Consider the following 14,558-nt stretch of genomic DNA (forward strand, 5'->3'; position numbering starts at 1 on the left):
AAGTTGAGACATTATTTGTCTTCTTATACCACATACCTTATTTCCAGGATGGACCCGTTGAAGTATATTTTCCAGAAAGCAATGCCGACCGGGAAGTTGGCTAAATGGCAAATGTTTTTGAGTGAATTTGACATTGTGTATGTGATCTAGAAGGCGATAAAAGCACATGCCGTAGCTGATCATCTTGCGGAGAATCCGGTTGATGAAGAGTACGAACCACTTAAAACTTATTTTCCCGACGAAGAAGTAGCATTTGTGGATGAAGATATTTCTGAAGCGTACCCTGGTTGGAGAGTGTTCTTTGATGGAGCGGCGAATCACCAAGGAAGAGGTATCGGAGCAGTCTTAGTGTCAGAATATGGTCAGCACTATCCAATGGCGGCTAAACTCTGATTTGATTGCATGAACAAGATGGCAGAATACGATGCGTGTATCCATGGTTTGAAGATGGCCATCGACATGAATGTTCACGAGCTTTTGGTTATTGGAGACTTAGACTTGCTGATTCATCAAGTTCAAAGAGAATGGGCCATGAAGAACCCAAAGATCACACCGTATGTGCAATATATACAGAAGTTGTGCAAAAGATTCTGCAAGATCAAGTTCAGACACACTCCCAGGACACATAATGAGTTGACCGATGCTCTTGCCACCATTGCCTCAATGTTTAAACATCCAGATACAAATTATATTGATCCATTGGATATAGAGGTAAAAGAGCAGTATGTCCATTGTTCACATGTTGAAGTGGAACCAGATGGTTTGCCTTGGTATTTTGACATCAAGAAGTATTTATAGATCGGGATTGATCCTAAGAATGCAACGTTCAATCAGAAGAAGTCGATACGCCGTATAGCCCTCAATTTCTTTGCAAGTGGGGAATATTTTATAGGAGGACTCTATATTTAGGCCTTCTCAAATGTGTTGATGCTAGTGAAGCTGCAAAGCTTCTGGAACAAATACATGCTGGAGTTTGTGGTACTCACTCACTTTGGCGAGGAAGATCCTCTGGGCAGGTTATTTCTGGATGACTATGGAGCATGATTGTTGCAAGTTTGTGCAGAAATGTCATAAATGTCAAGTGCATGGCGATTTGATTCGAGTCCCACCTCACGAACTCAATGCTATGAGTTCGCCTTGGCCTTTCATAGCTTAGGGCGTGGATGTCATTGGTCCAATAGAGTCAGCCGCCTATAACGGACACAGATTCATTTTGGTTGCCATTAACTACTTCACCAAGTGGGTGGAAACAGCTTCATATAAGTCGGTGGTCAAGAAGGTTATAGCAGATTTTGTTCGCAACAATTTGATATGTAGGTTTGGAGTGCCAAAATCCATCATTACTGATAATGGAGCGAATATCAACAATCACTTGATGAGAGAGATATGTGAACAATTCAAGATTACTCACCGGAACTCAATCGCCTATCGCCCCCAAATGAATGGAGTTGTAAAAGCCCCAACAAGAACATAAAGAAGATTTTGAGGAAAATGATTGATAATCACAGAGGTTGGCATGAGATGCTACCGTATGCTCTGTTGGGTTACCGAACGACTGTCAGAACATCAGTTGGAGCTACTTCATATTTGCTAGTATATGGAACAGAAGCAGTTATACCTACAGAAGTTGAAATACCTTCATTGAGAATCATCAAAGAAACTGAATTGAGTGATGCTGAATGGGTTCACAAGCAGATTGATCAGTTAACATTGATTGATGAGAAGAGAATGGTTGTTGTTTGTCATGGACAACTGTATCAACAGAGAATGATTCATGCTTTCCACAAGAAATTAAGAGCTAGGATATTTGAAATCGCCCAGTTGGTTCTCAAACGCATCTTCCCTCATCAAGATGAGTACAAAGGGAAATTTGCACCAAATTGGCAAGGACCCTACATGGTTCGCAAAGTGTAATCTGGAGGTGCATTGGTCCTGTCGGGGATGGATAGCACCGAATGGCTGAAACCAATCAACTCAGATGCTGTCAAGAGATATTTTGTGTGAAGCTTCAGTTTGTATTTCTACCATTCCCTTGTAATCATTCTATTTGTTTGTAATCGCTATGTTTAGAATTTTATCCCTCTTGTATTAAACTACGTTTGACCTGAATTCGCCAGAATGAGATACGTAGGCAGCCTTTTATCCTCTTTTAATATGTTTTCTTTTGTATTTGAACTACGTTCGACCTGAATTATCAAGAATAAGATACGAAGGAGACCTATGTCGGCCTCGATCGGTTTCTTTGTAAAATTTCGTATTTTGTTAATCCTCGAGAGGGGGAACTACGTTTGACATGATTCCTGCCTCAACGGGATACATAGGCACTACAACGGCTCGGTCATATCTCTAATAAGATTTCTACTTTCTTTGTAATCGAAATTTCTCCAACAAGTCAAGACTGAAAATGCATCGATAATTGCAACTGGGACAGAATTTTCGAGAAGATCTCAAAAATTCCATAATTTGTTCATCAACAGTTCATGATACGTCGAGACGATTAACTGGGACAAAATTTTTTGAGGGTGACCTCAAAAATTTCAATAAGGTTCATCAGAAGTTTAGAACAACTTTGAATACTTCCCAGCAAATAATCAAATAGACCTCGAGGCATCAGATTCAAAGACGTTCATTAAGCTAGACGTGACATGACACTTGGCAGTGACCTTTTTCAAATATTACTTTTTTGAAAACCTATTTTCCTTAAAACTTTCCTTTCATGTTTCAATTATTTTTACATAAAAAATATTTTTATCTTATCTATCAAGAGGCGGGAGATCGGAGAAATCAACCGGAGATAGCAAGACAAGGAGCAGATGACCGAAAAGATCGACACAAATCAATTCACTTTAAACTAATAATTTTTCTGTGGATGCAGGAAAATTTTACGCTTCTTATACCAATGAGTTAGGAATGTGGCTAACATTATTTTATTCAAATTCTCAGCAAAGCAAGGTTCATAACGAACATCACAACTATGTTCGGAGATGGAACAAACAAAAAACATGAAGAGAGCAATATTATTATTTTCCAGCAACTAAAGATATCTGGAAGATGTTTATGTGCATTATATTATCATATATGATAATATTCTTACCCTGAAGGTTATTTATATTGTATTGTCGAACGAGATGATACCACTACCTAGAGAGTCATTTATATCATATTGTCAAATGAAATGATACCACTACTCCGAGGATCATTTTATCATATTGTCAATTGAGACGATACCGCCACCCAGAAGATCACCTATGTTGCTCAGTGAAACATTATCTTCGTTCGGTACCGGGGATGGCATCATCAGAAGGAAATCATGCATATCCAGAGAAAGAAGTTTTGCATAGCAAGAGAATAATCGTGCATATCAAGAGAGAAGGAAGCCATGCATTGCAAAAGAAGGAAATCATGCATAACAAGAGAAGGAAGTCATGCATAGAAAGAGAAAGAATTCATTCATAGCAAGAGAAGAAAGTCATGCATAGCAAGAGAAAGAATTCATGCATAGCAAGAGAAGGAAGTCATGAATAGCAAGAGAAAGAGTCACGCATTGCAAAAGAAAGATTCATGCTTAGCAAGAGAAAAGTCATGCATCGTAAGACATAGATTCATGCATCGCAAGAGAAGGAAATCATGCATTGCAAGAGAAAGATTCATGCATCGCAAGTGTTTTATTAAGAAAATATGTTTTAGACTGGTTTTAGAGTCGCCACTTAATTTTTAAGAAAAATCAAGAAAACTATTCATTTTCACAAGACTAAAACAGGAATCTAGTGAAAACTTGTAAAAGGGTTCGAGACTCTTATTAACATTCTAGGAAGGTTTTAAAAGCACCTAGAATATCCACTAATGTGGTTATCCGACAATTAATTATCTGGCTAAAGTAGTTTAACTTAACTTAAATTGAACAATTTTTTAGTTAAGACCATTTTAGGGGAAAGAGAAAAAAAATATTGAAATATTATCTAAGTGAAGTATTTTTTTTTTTTTTGTAAAATTATTATTTAGGTTTTAAGTCGAGACGAATTATTTAGTTAAGCGATTAATTCAAAATGGGTGTCTTTTAGGGATTTGAAGTTTCAAAACCTTAATATTAATTTTTAACAAATAAGCACGTAATAGCAGTTAAATGAATAGGGAAACAGAATTTGGGCCCAAGTCTGGATATGTCCGCCTGGGCCAGTACTTGGGCCTATTTTCATTTTTTGGGCCTCCGGCCCAATTCTTGCCCATTCTTTGCACTTGTCCTAGACTAACAAGGAAAATATGTTATTTCCTTTGAGCCTCCGGCCCAATTTTCCCACCTGTCCTAAATTCTAACAAGGATACTAATAAAATGACGAGGGCTTGGGCCCAAAATAACAAAATACATCTCTTTGGAATTAAGAGTGGGCCTTTGGCCTAATTGTTTCACTTTCTCGATTTGTCGCGTATTCTTTCAACTTCGGGACCTGTTCGTCAATTTTTATGGCCGGTTGACTCGATAAAGGGAGTTTGAGCCTTTATAGCTCTCCCGACATGCAAAGGGGAAATAGGAGTTCATGGCGAGCTCGGGTGGATTTCACATAAGAAAAGAAAACACATAAAATAAATTAGCACCTACTTATAATAAGATTGACAAAGTGATTTTGCATTAACTAATATTTGAACTCAAACTTAAACAAATTACAGCAAAACATCGAATCTAGTGTAATTCAGTAGACGCAATCTTATCACATTACTCAACTAAAATGAAGGACGTTCTATCCTCATAATTAATAAACTTAAAATTTCTTTTAGAAGCATGAGATAAGAGATGAGAATAAAATATTTGGGAGGGGGGCAATAGCTATAACATCAGTGATTAAGTCACCAAAATTCTAAGGGAAAATTATTTTAATTATGCATCTACGCCTAGATGCAACATCGATGATAAACATACTTGTCACATAACTAAAATGATCCACACATTTCAGAAAAAATAAAAATAATAATAAATAAATAAAATACTGCAATTCTTATATTAATTCATAATGATTTGATTGCTGTTATTTATGTTTCCTATTTCTGACTACATTAATTACTTGCATATTGTCAAATTAAATAGAATAACTAATGAGCAATAATATTTTTACTTGTTCATATGTTATAATATGATTTTATGCCCTGCTTCTTGAATTGTTATTTTTTTACATTTTATGTCGAGATTTGAAAATCTATTTTTTGATTATTTAGAAGTGAAAATATGAAGAAAAAAAAAAAAAAAAAAAAAGAGGAGTGATTTAACACATTTAAAATTGAAAAAAAAAAAAAAGTGATTACGTCGGAAAGTAAAAAAAACGTTTAGAAATAAAGAGAAAAAATAAATAAATTTTTTTTAATTTTGTTATACATATGCATATACTTATAGAAAGAGTTGATTTTTTTTATATATATATTTTTTTGTTTGAACTCCTTTAATTTCCTTTCTTTACGTTCTTTTAAGAAAAATAAAAATATTGTTTCACTTATACAAATTTACATATACAAGTTTTATAGAAGACTCTAAACTTTTATGTGATGAAAAATCATTAAAAAAAACGTATTAATAATATAATCGATTAAAGTTTATAATATTTTATTAAAATATAATATCAAAAGTCTAATACGCGCGAAGCGCGGATTTATTCACTAGTTAACAATAAAGACAAACAAGAGTCATTTGGCTGAAACAATAAAAAATATAAAATCAACGGGTATATTATTTCTTGAGTTCGACTAGACGAAATAAATGATGAATACATGCTGTCACGATATTGCAGGCAGCAAACAGGGTAGTCGATACGTAAGCACGACCGCAAACTCATAATAAAACAAAGTAAAGAACTTAGACAAAGCTAACCACTATAGAAAGCTTTTAGAGACAGGTGAAGAGGGTGGAATGCACAAACAACTATACGCTAAGACCTACAAGATAGGCAGATTGCTGGCCAAAAGGTAAGAACAAAGGGGGAACAAAAAATAAAAATATAAAAAATAATAAAATAAATAAATAAAATATTAAAAGCATACACAAAGAAAAAATGATCCTAAGAAAAGCAAGATTGACCTACTGGGGAGGGGAAAAACATCAAAACCTTCCACGAAATGGAAACAAACAATAACCATGGGATCTCAAGTGAGCTTCATCGCTGATTTACAGGGGAGTCAAAAAGCATGCCATAATAAAATGATAACATATAAGAGGCTCACACAGTTGAGAGCAAAACGAGCAATACATTGTGAGCAAAATATGTTCGAAGCGGAATGAGTATTACCTTCAGATGTGCAGTGAAATGAGACTAAACGAGCAGAGCAACGATTCTTCCGCCAACTACTTCTGAATCCGAGTAGTAAATTCGAATACCCGAACTATCTTTGAACAAAGAGTCTTTTAGAACCTAAAACTTTGTATACAAATGTTTTGACTAGTAATTTTTGTGTTTTTCTCAAATTCTCATATAAAAAAAATCCCCCCCCCCTCCCCCTAGTAGAAGAATAGGGTATTTATAGTGGAGAATTAGGGTTCGGATTTTGGGGGGGAAGGGATGAAAATACGGATTCAAAGGGCCAATTTGAAATTTCAAACTCAAAAAAAACTTTCACCATTTCGGTGAAACACCCTTTCCCTCAAGTTTCAACCCTTTCCGGAAGAGGAAAGGGAAGAAAACGCGTGCTTGGTTGCTGGAAACGTACTGCTGAACAGTACTGGGTTTGCAGTAAAGAAGATCAAGTTGGGGAGGTGGAGTCGTGTGGTATGCGTCTTGTATTGCTGTTGTTTGTTGAAATGGATATTATACGTATGAACTAATGGGTTTTGGGCAGGATCTTTAGGGAATTAGGAGTGGGAACGGGCCTGGGAATTGGAGAAAAATGGAATGGAGGGAGTTGGGCTGTTGGGTCTGCTGTTCATGTATGCTGGAAATTGTATTGGGCTGCTGACTTGGGCTGGTTTGTAAGGAATTTCGGCCCAAAATTTGGTTTCAAATGGGTTTAAGGGTGGGGCAAAATGGTAGTAAAAATTTGTAATAGAAAGGGTTAGATTTGCAAATATAAAATGGCTAAATGAATTGCAATTATAGCCATAGAATTCACAATATAGCCGAATTGAATTTAATTTGCAAATTCGGCTAAAATCTAAGATTAATTAAGGTGCTTCTTAAACTTAATGAAATGAAATAATTAACTTAATCATAAACCGAATGATTTAAAAATATAAACTATTATATAACTAAACTAATTAACCAAATATTTAATTAAAACAAAATCATTTTGAGATGATTTTCAAATATTTATAAAATATGCTAATTAATAATAATTATATATATATATATTATTTAAGAGTTCTAGAAAGTGACAAAATCACTAAGCTAATTAACCAGATATTTAATTAAAACAAAATCTTTTTCAGATGATTTTCAAATATTTATAAAATATGCTAATTAATAATATAATATAATAATATATATATATATATTATTTAAAATTTCCAAAAAGTGACAAAATCACAAAAACTAACTTGAAAATATTTTGAATTTTATAAGGTCAATTATTTCAAATCGTTCGGAATTTAAGAAGCTCACAAATTAATTCCTATCGCGGAGGGTCAAAATTAGGTGTCAACAGCAAGAGAAGGAAATCATGCATTGCAAGAGAAAGATTCATGCATAGCAAGAGAAAAATACATGCATAGCAAGAGAAAGAGTCATGCATCGCAAGAGAAAGATTCATGCATAACAAGAGAAAGGGGTCATGCATCGCAAGAGAAAAGATTCACGTATCGCAGCGAAGGAAACCATGCAATGCGAGAAAATCAACATCGGCTGCATCATTTTCATTTGTATCAAGAGAATCATCAACAACGACGTCGAGAGGAACTATCAACATATTACATCAGTCTATTTTATTACTTCGACATCAAAGAAAGAGTACATTGAAGATTATATTGCAAATATAATGTACAAGTTTTATTTGCTTTACGTCAAACTAGAGGAAGCTGACATCAAATGTTCAAGGAAGTCAATTAAATGTCAACACGGTAAAAGACATTATCTCCCCATTTAAATTACATTTTTATGCTAATGATTTTTATCTCAGTCTTTTTCGAGAGTGTAACGACTCGGAAAATGATAGAGTGAAACTAGAGCCTCACATGTGAGTTTGGAGTCGAGAACTTAATGAAATGATTATATTTGAATTTGACCCAAAAAGTTCTTAAAAATGTGCTTCGGAAGTTACCGGAAACTTGTTTAACTGTATATAAAAAGATCCGTTTCGTTTTTCCAAAATCCGACTTCATATTCTTGTTTAGGGGATCAAATTGAGTGGGAAATGGGTCTAACCCAAATTTTAGAGCAACCGTATCAAAATCCGAAATTTCCAAGTGAAGCCTTTTTCGAGGGTCTACTTTGGAGGGTCATATCTCCTAGAACACAAATTATTTGGGTGGCCAATATATCCATGGAAAGCCCTTTGAGTTAGCTACCTAACTCACTTCGTTTCACCTCATTCGGAGTTCGGACGTAGAAGTTATGCCCATTTTCGTAAAGTCTGTTCGGTAGAAAATGCAAATTCCAGTAGCTAACTTTACTGTTCATTACTGTTCACCCACCTGAAATTATTTCTAAGTGTTCGACCATTTCTTCCAAATGACATATATTATTTCCTATATATCATTAGTTCATTCCCATCCCTAAAAACATTTCCCTCACTTCTCAAATATTCTCTCCAACTCAAGAAGAAGAAGAAGTGGGAGCTAGGCTTTGGATTCAAGTTTTTCTTCATCAAATTTCTTGAGAGATCATAGCAAAGGTATGGTGGCTTTTCATCTATGGGTAGCTTTCACCCATAGAGTCCCTTCAAAACATGATTTCAAAGCTTCCAAGTTCTTCAAAACCTAGGGTTTTTATTCTAACTCATGGGTTCCTTCTTCAAACGTTTTCAAATGGTTATTAATGACTTATTATGATTGTATTAGTGTTTAAATGATGATTTATGACGAAAATACTCCATGAACCCATGATTTCTCTCTATTCCTAGTTTATGCCTTTATAAAGTGGGTTGCTTGATAATGAATGTATATGAATCGAACTTGTTTAAATGTCTTTAGATTGTTGAAGTATGTCATTACTCATGCTTAGTTTATGGTGTATTGTTGGTGTATTGGTATGAGAGGCTTATGGCCTTAAAGGCAAAGTATGAGAAATTGAAGTGTTATCATGACATTGTATGAATGAGAGTTCAATGAAGATAATGTGATCATGTTATGAATGTAAAGGTGTTGTTGTAGGTTGTTCACTGGTTTGGTTGCATAATTACTACCCTATTTTCCATGCTCTTTGATTCCATTACATGCCTTCAAGGTGTTTGACAAAATGTCCAACTATGGAGAATTGATGAATCGATGCTTTAAAGTTTGAGTTATGAGATGTATGGAAATCCAGAGATGTGTTGATGACACTCATGAATGTTGATGATATAATATGAAGGATTCTTCAATATAAAGTATACCTTGAATTGGTAGGGCTTATGCATCATTTTCTTGTATAAATGATTATATTGTTGATTGTTGAATCCTTGGATCGGTAGGCTTATGGCACCCTTCCACACATGCTTATAATGAACCTTGGATCGGTAGGCTAATGGCACCCTTCCATTAATGATAAGTAATGAACCTTGGATTCGGTAGGCCTATGGCACCTTTCCATAAAGGTTAATGATGAGACTTGAATCGGTAGGCCCATGGCACCCTTTCAAGAGGAGTTAATGAGCTTTCCTAAATGTACCTTGAATCGGTAGGCTTATGGCACCCTTTCATGTGTGATGATGTCAAAGTAATGAACTATTCTATGGGAATGTAGGCTAAGCACCGAGCGGATTTGGTTAGATGGAAACTCCCCCGACAGTTAGGCATGAGTTTCAATGATCGTCTACCTTATCCCATAAACTATGTGCCCGCATAGGAAGCTAGTGGATCCATTAAGCTATATATACCGGTCTTCCTTAGGCAAGTAGACCACCTCTTTTCGGTGTGGGGACTCATGACACCGGATTCCATGACAAGCTCTCATGGTCTATGTCGGTTAAATGCTTACTTCCCATCATGTGAGATTTCATTATGGTTTCTTGACAGGTTCTACAAAGTGTAGGTAGTAGTATGGGATGCTACCTATACATTGCACGAGTAGGCTTGGAGAGGGTCATAGTGAGTTTCTCTAAATCCTAATGACTGTGACATGAATGTACCCTAAATGAGGTTATTAAAGAATGTTGGCTCTCAAATGCTTAATATGAGATGCATGCTATACTTGGGTTATATTACGAGTTATTTTCCCTTGTCATGTCTTAATTAATGATATACCTCTTATGTATGAATATTGTGCAAAGGTGAAAGAAAGGAATGATAAGTTACTTTAAGTGACCTAAATGTGGTGCCTTAGTATGGATGGTGGTATGGGACGCCATCCATACATTGCACGAGGTATAGCATAAGGGTTTCTTGAGGTGAAGGTCCAAGGTAAAGGTTTTCATGTTGATATTGTTTAAAGGTGATATTATGACTTACTTGATGTTATGCTTGTCTTGTATGTCTTTTATGCTATTGTTCATGATATTTCAAAAAGGTGGCATAATGCATGGTTTCTAACTAAAATGTCCCTTTTAAAGCATGTTTTGCATGGTCATCATACTTAGTACATTTTGTGTACTAACCCATATTCTTCATGTTTTTACTACAAGTGTAGGTTCCGGCAAGTGATCCCTCTTAGCTAGTTTGAAGTGTTGGATTGCTTTCCTCCAAGACTTGGTATGTCCTCATGGATTCGAGGACAAGACTTTTAAGTTCTTTTGTTCATGTAATAGACACTTTTAGTTTGTTTTGATTGTAAAGGGCCGTGTCCCTACTTATGTTTTTGTTTGTGTCTAAGATGGCCATGTGAGACTTAGACTTCCGCTGTGTGTTTTTAAAGTTGTTTTAAGAAGTTTAAATGTGTGGATGTAAATAAGTTTTTTTTTATTCCGCACTATTTTCATTATTGAATGCAATGAATGACTATGTGGCTCGTATAAGACCCCTTCGGGGTCGAGTACGCCTTGTTACGACTTGGGGGTGCTCCCGGGTCGTGACAGAGAGCATCCCAAGAGGATGAATTCTTAAAGCAAATCACAGGTGCGGACGATATCAAAAAGGATATAACAATGTGGAAAATTTTCTTAGCAGCGAACTGGGACATAATCCGAAGAGGAATGTTAGACTCTTAGGACGCGAGCTGAGGAGCAACTTCCGCCACAATCAAACCACACCCCTATCAGAAGGCATGTGGGTTTTGTTTAGGTTTCCTGGTTTCAGTTTCACATCTGAAATTTTTGTGTCTTCACCGAAAGCAGCCTTCCAATCAGAGTGACAATGCTCTAAGAGTGTTGAAAATTATGTCTGTGTAAGTTCTTAATTATTAGTGTGAAGTGCGCCACATTCATGGCTAAGAGGTTGCAAGCCTCCTTGTCATACTCGACTTACTTTGTCACTTTTTCAGAACCAAAGGTTATCTTGCATAATAGATTTTCTTTTCAACCGATTGAGTTGAACTACAAGCAGCTGATTCCCTAAGTTGAGGGATATGTAGGCGGGTTCAGTGTTGAAAACTCGGTTGCATTCCGACATTCTCTCTTAAATCTTATTCTCGAGGATTTTGGTCTCTTCATAATTCGATATCGGAATGACTTTTGAGTTCTTTTAAAATCATGCATCAAATGAAGCGTATCGAACTACAAGTGGCCTGAATTCTCATAGAGCCTGAGATATGTAGGAAACCCATTTTCAGGGTTCGGCCATAATTTTTAAAGTTCGCACCAAAATTCTTTTCTAAAAGATGAAGACGTGGTCGGTCAAAATTGGATTTGTCAATTTCATTTGCCTCGAATTTCGTTCATCAATCCAAGTCAAACGAGGGACAGTTGTTAACACCCAATTTTGGACATCCACAATATAAATTAATCATCGAGCTTTTTCAATTTCAAACGAGTTGGAATAGTTAGTTTTTATATATAAAAAAATAAAAATGCTTTACAGGCTATTTTAAAGTAATTTTACTCATTTCTATAATTTTTAAATAATAAATATGTTTTTATATAATTAGTATATTTTATAAATATTTGAAAATCATTCCAAAATATTTGACAATTTTAGGTAATTATTTTATTAATTCACTCTAGTTTATGTTATGATTATAATTTTAAATTATTTAGTTCATAGTTAAGTTAATTATTTATTTTTGTTAAAATTAAGAAGCTCATTAATTAATTAATATTAATTCATTTTATTTAAATTTTAGCCGAATTTGCTAATAAAACTCAATTTGATTACGTTCTAAATTTATTTGGCTATAATTTTAATCCATGGGTCAAATCCTCAATTCAAAATCTAACCAATTCACCCAATCCTTCATGAGACCATGTTTGGGCCCTTCTTAAATTTCCAGCAAGCCCAAGCCCCATTCCAAATTTATGCTCATTTCAGTAACCCATCCATTTTCCCCTATAGACCCGACCCAACTATTCTTCAACAAAGAAACCCAATTCAATCAAAACAATATATACAGCATACGTACAACATCGACCCGACCCCGTCTTCTTCTTCTTCATGCGAGAACCCAGCAACGCGTGAACGGGCAGCGAACCAAAATCCAGCACAACGACTAGTCGCATCAATCTGGAGAAAAGCCCTTGTCCTCCTCGCCTGCAACGTCCAACCACCCTCACGTCCCTTTTCCCTCTTTTTCAGAGATTTGCAAATCACTTCCACTGTTGTCTTGAAAGAGGAGCAAAGAAATCCTAATTTCAAATTCGAAATTTCAATCATCTCCCTCCTAATCGGCCCTATTTTTTCTCTATATAAATCACCCCTACCCATCGTTGAAGGAGGGGAGAAGCGAGCATAGAGAAAGGTTTTTTTTAGTTTGTTTCTGAAGCAATAGTTACTGCTACACTTAAATTTTTTATATCTAGTCTTCTAATTCTAAGTTTCGAGAAGATCGTCGCTCGGATTTTTTTAGCTTGCCTTTAGTATTCGAAAAGATTGATGGAATCGCTCTTCTCGTCGTCCTAGTATCACTGCACCGGAAAAGGTAATATTGTCGTTCTTTCCTTTCAGTTGATGTGTGTTCTGTTTTGTCATTGTTCCAGTAGTAAATTTCTTCCAGATTTCAATTGTTAATTAGTGACTTGTTATGCCTCATCTTATTGTTGGTTGTATTCAGTATTTGAGTTTGCTTGAGATGAGCCATTTTTGTTCAGTTTCATGTTGAATGTGTTAGTTGTATAAACATGTTCTCTTTCACTATTTACATGTATTTTGGTTGTTTTTCTTTGTAGTCGTGATATGTGGCTAATAATCAATAAATAAATATGCTCTCAAGTTCAAATTTGATTAGTCGTTATTGCTTCCGTTAATGTGTTCCATATCTTTCATGTGTCCTTTAGGTTGGTTGTCATATACTTTCGTTCACTGTTTTGGAATGCTACCGGATGCCATGAGCTTTTAAAATGCGTAGTTAGTTTAGTTTTGCAGTGAGTTGGATTTTTCTTGCCCATTAACTTAGAAATTTTCCTTATAGTTGTTAAGTTCTTAAAGTTTAAATAGTGAATATTAAGAGTTAAATATAAATGTGTTTAAAATGATAATTTCTCTCCATGGCCTGCTTGCCTTATGCAGTTGTGCTTAATAATCAATTTGTTTAGTTCACCTTTGATCTTGTTTTATCTCTTTAGTTGATATTATGTATTTTTGTTTAGTTAGGAAGCTTTACCTCTTTTTTTTCTAATTCCTTTCCTTCATTTTGTTGCATGTAATACCATCCGAGCCCTCTTGAACTTCATCTTTCTTCCCTTCGCATTTCAAGAGGCCATAAAGACCTAGGATTCTTTTATCGAGTCAGCCACATCTTGTTCGAGTTCCTGGAAAGTTAAATTACAGGTCTCGGAAAGTCGAAAATGGGCAGTATACATGTTGTATACAACGGTATACGCTGATATGCAGGCCCCAAAATGCAAAGACACAGGGCGGAGGCGAAATACAGGTGTTCATAAGCAAGAGATACATGAAAAGAGCTGATATATACGCTCATATACACTGATATACCTCCGGTGTATATGCACAACGGGAGTTGGGTTAAAGCCCAAAAATTATCAGCGAAATTGGCCCAAAAGGGGGCCAAATTCATTTCTCCTTTACCTTTAAATTATTTAATTATCTTTATTTATTGTTTGTTTTTCTTATCATTAATTCTAACTTTAGAATTGTTAATTAGCTTAATTAGATTCCCCAAAATATGAGTTATTTTCTTTGTGTTGGTTTAATTTTAATACATGTGTTCATTTATTTTATTAATCAAGTATATTGGTTAAAAATTTTATATTTTCAATTAAGTTAAACCATTTTAAAATTGTTTTAAGTTTAAGCATTTTTCTCAAATAAACTTTAAAAATTCTAGTCAAAACCTTTTTCAATTAATTAAAAAAAAATACTTACTTAGTCATTTTCTCAAAAAGGTTAGTCAATTAATTTAAAATAA

General features: G+C 35.0%; 1 protein-coding gene across 1 annotated transcript; it reads left to right on the forward strand.

Moving 5' to 3' along the window:
* The first annotated feature begins 1,491 nt into the window (after positions 1–1,491).
* On the forward strand, positions 1,492–1,914 carry LOC107060250 (uncharacterized). Its single transcript, XM_015307887.1, has one exon. It carries the CDS (start codon positions 1,492–1,494, stop codon positions 1,912–1,914), a length of 423 nt encoding a protein of 140 aa, XP_015163373.1.
* The last annotated feature ends 12,644 nt before the right edge of the window (positions 1,915–14,558 follow it).

This window comes from Solanum tuberosum, unplaced genomic scaffold (genome assembly GCF_000226075.1).
Source record: "Solanum tuberosum cultivar DM 1-3 516 R44 unplaced genomic scaffold, SolTub_3.0 scf00069, whole genome shotgun sequence".
Classification (NCBI taxonomy): domain Eukaryota; kingdom Viridiplantae; phylum Streptophyta; class Magnoliopsida; order Solanales; family Solanaceae; genus Solanum; species Solanum tuberosum.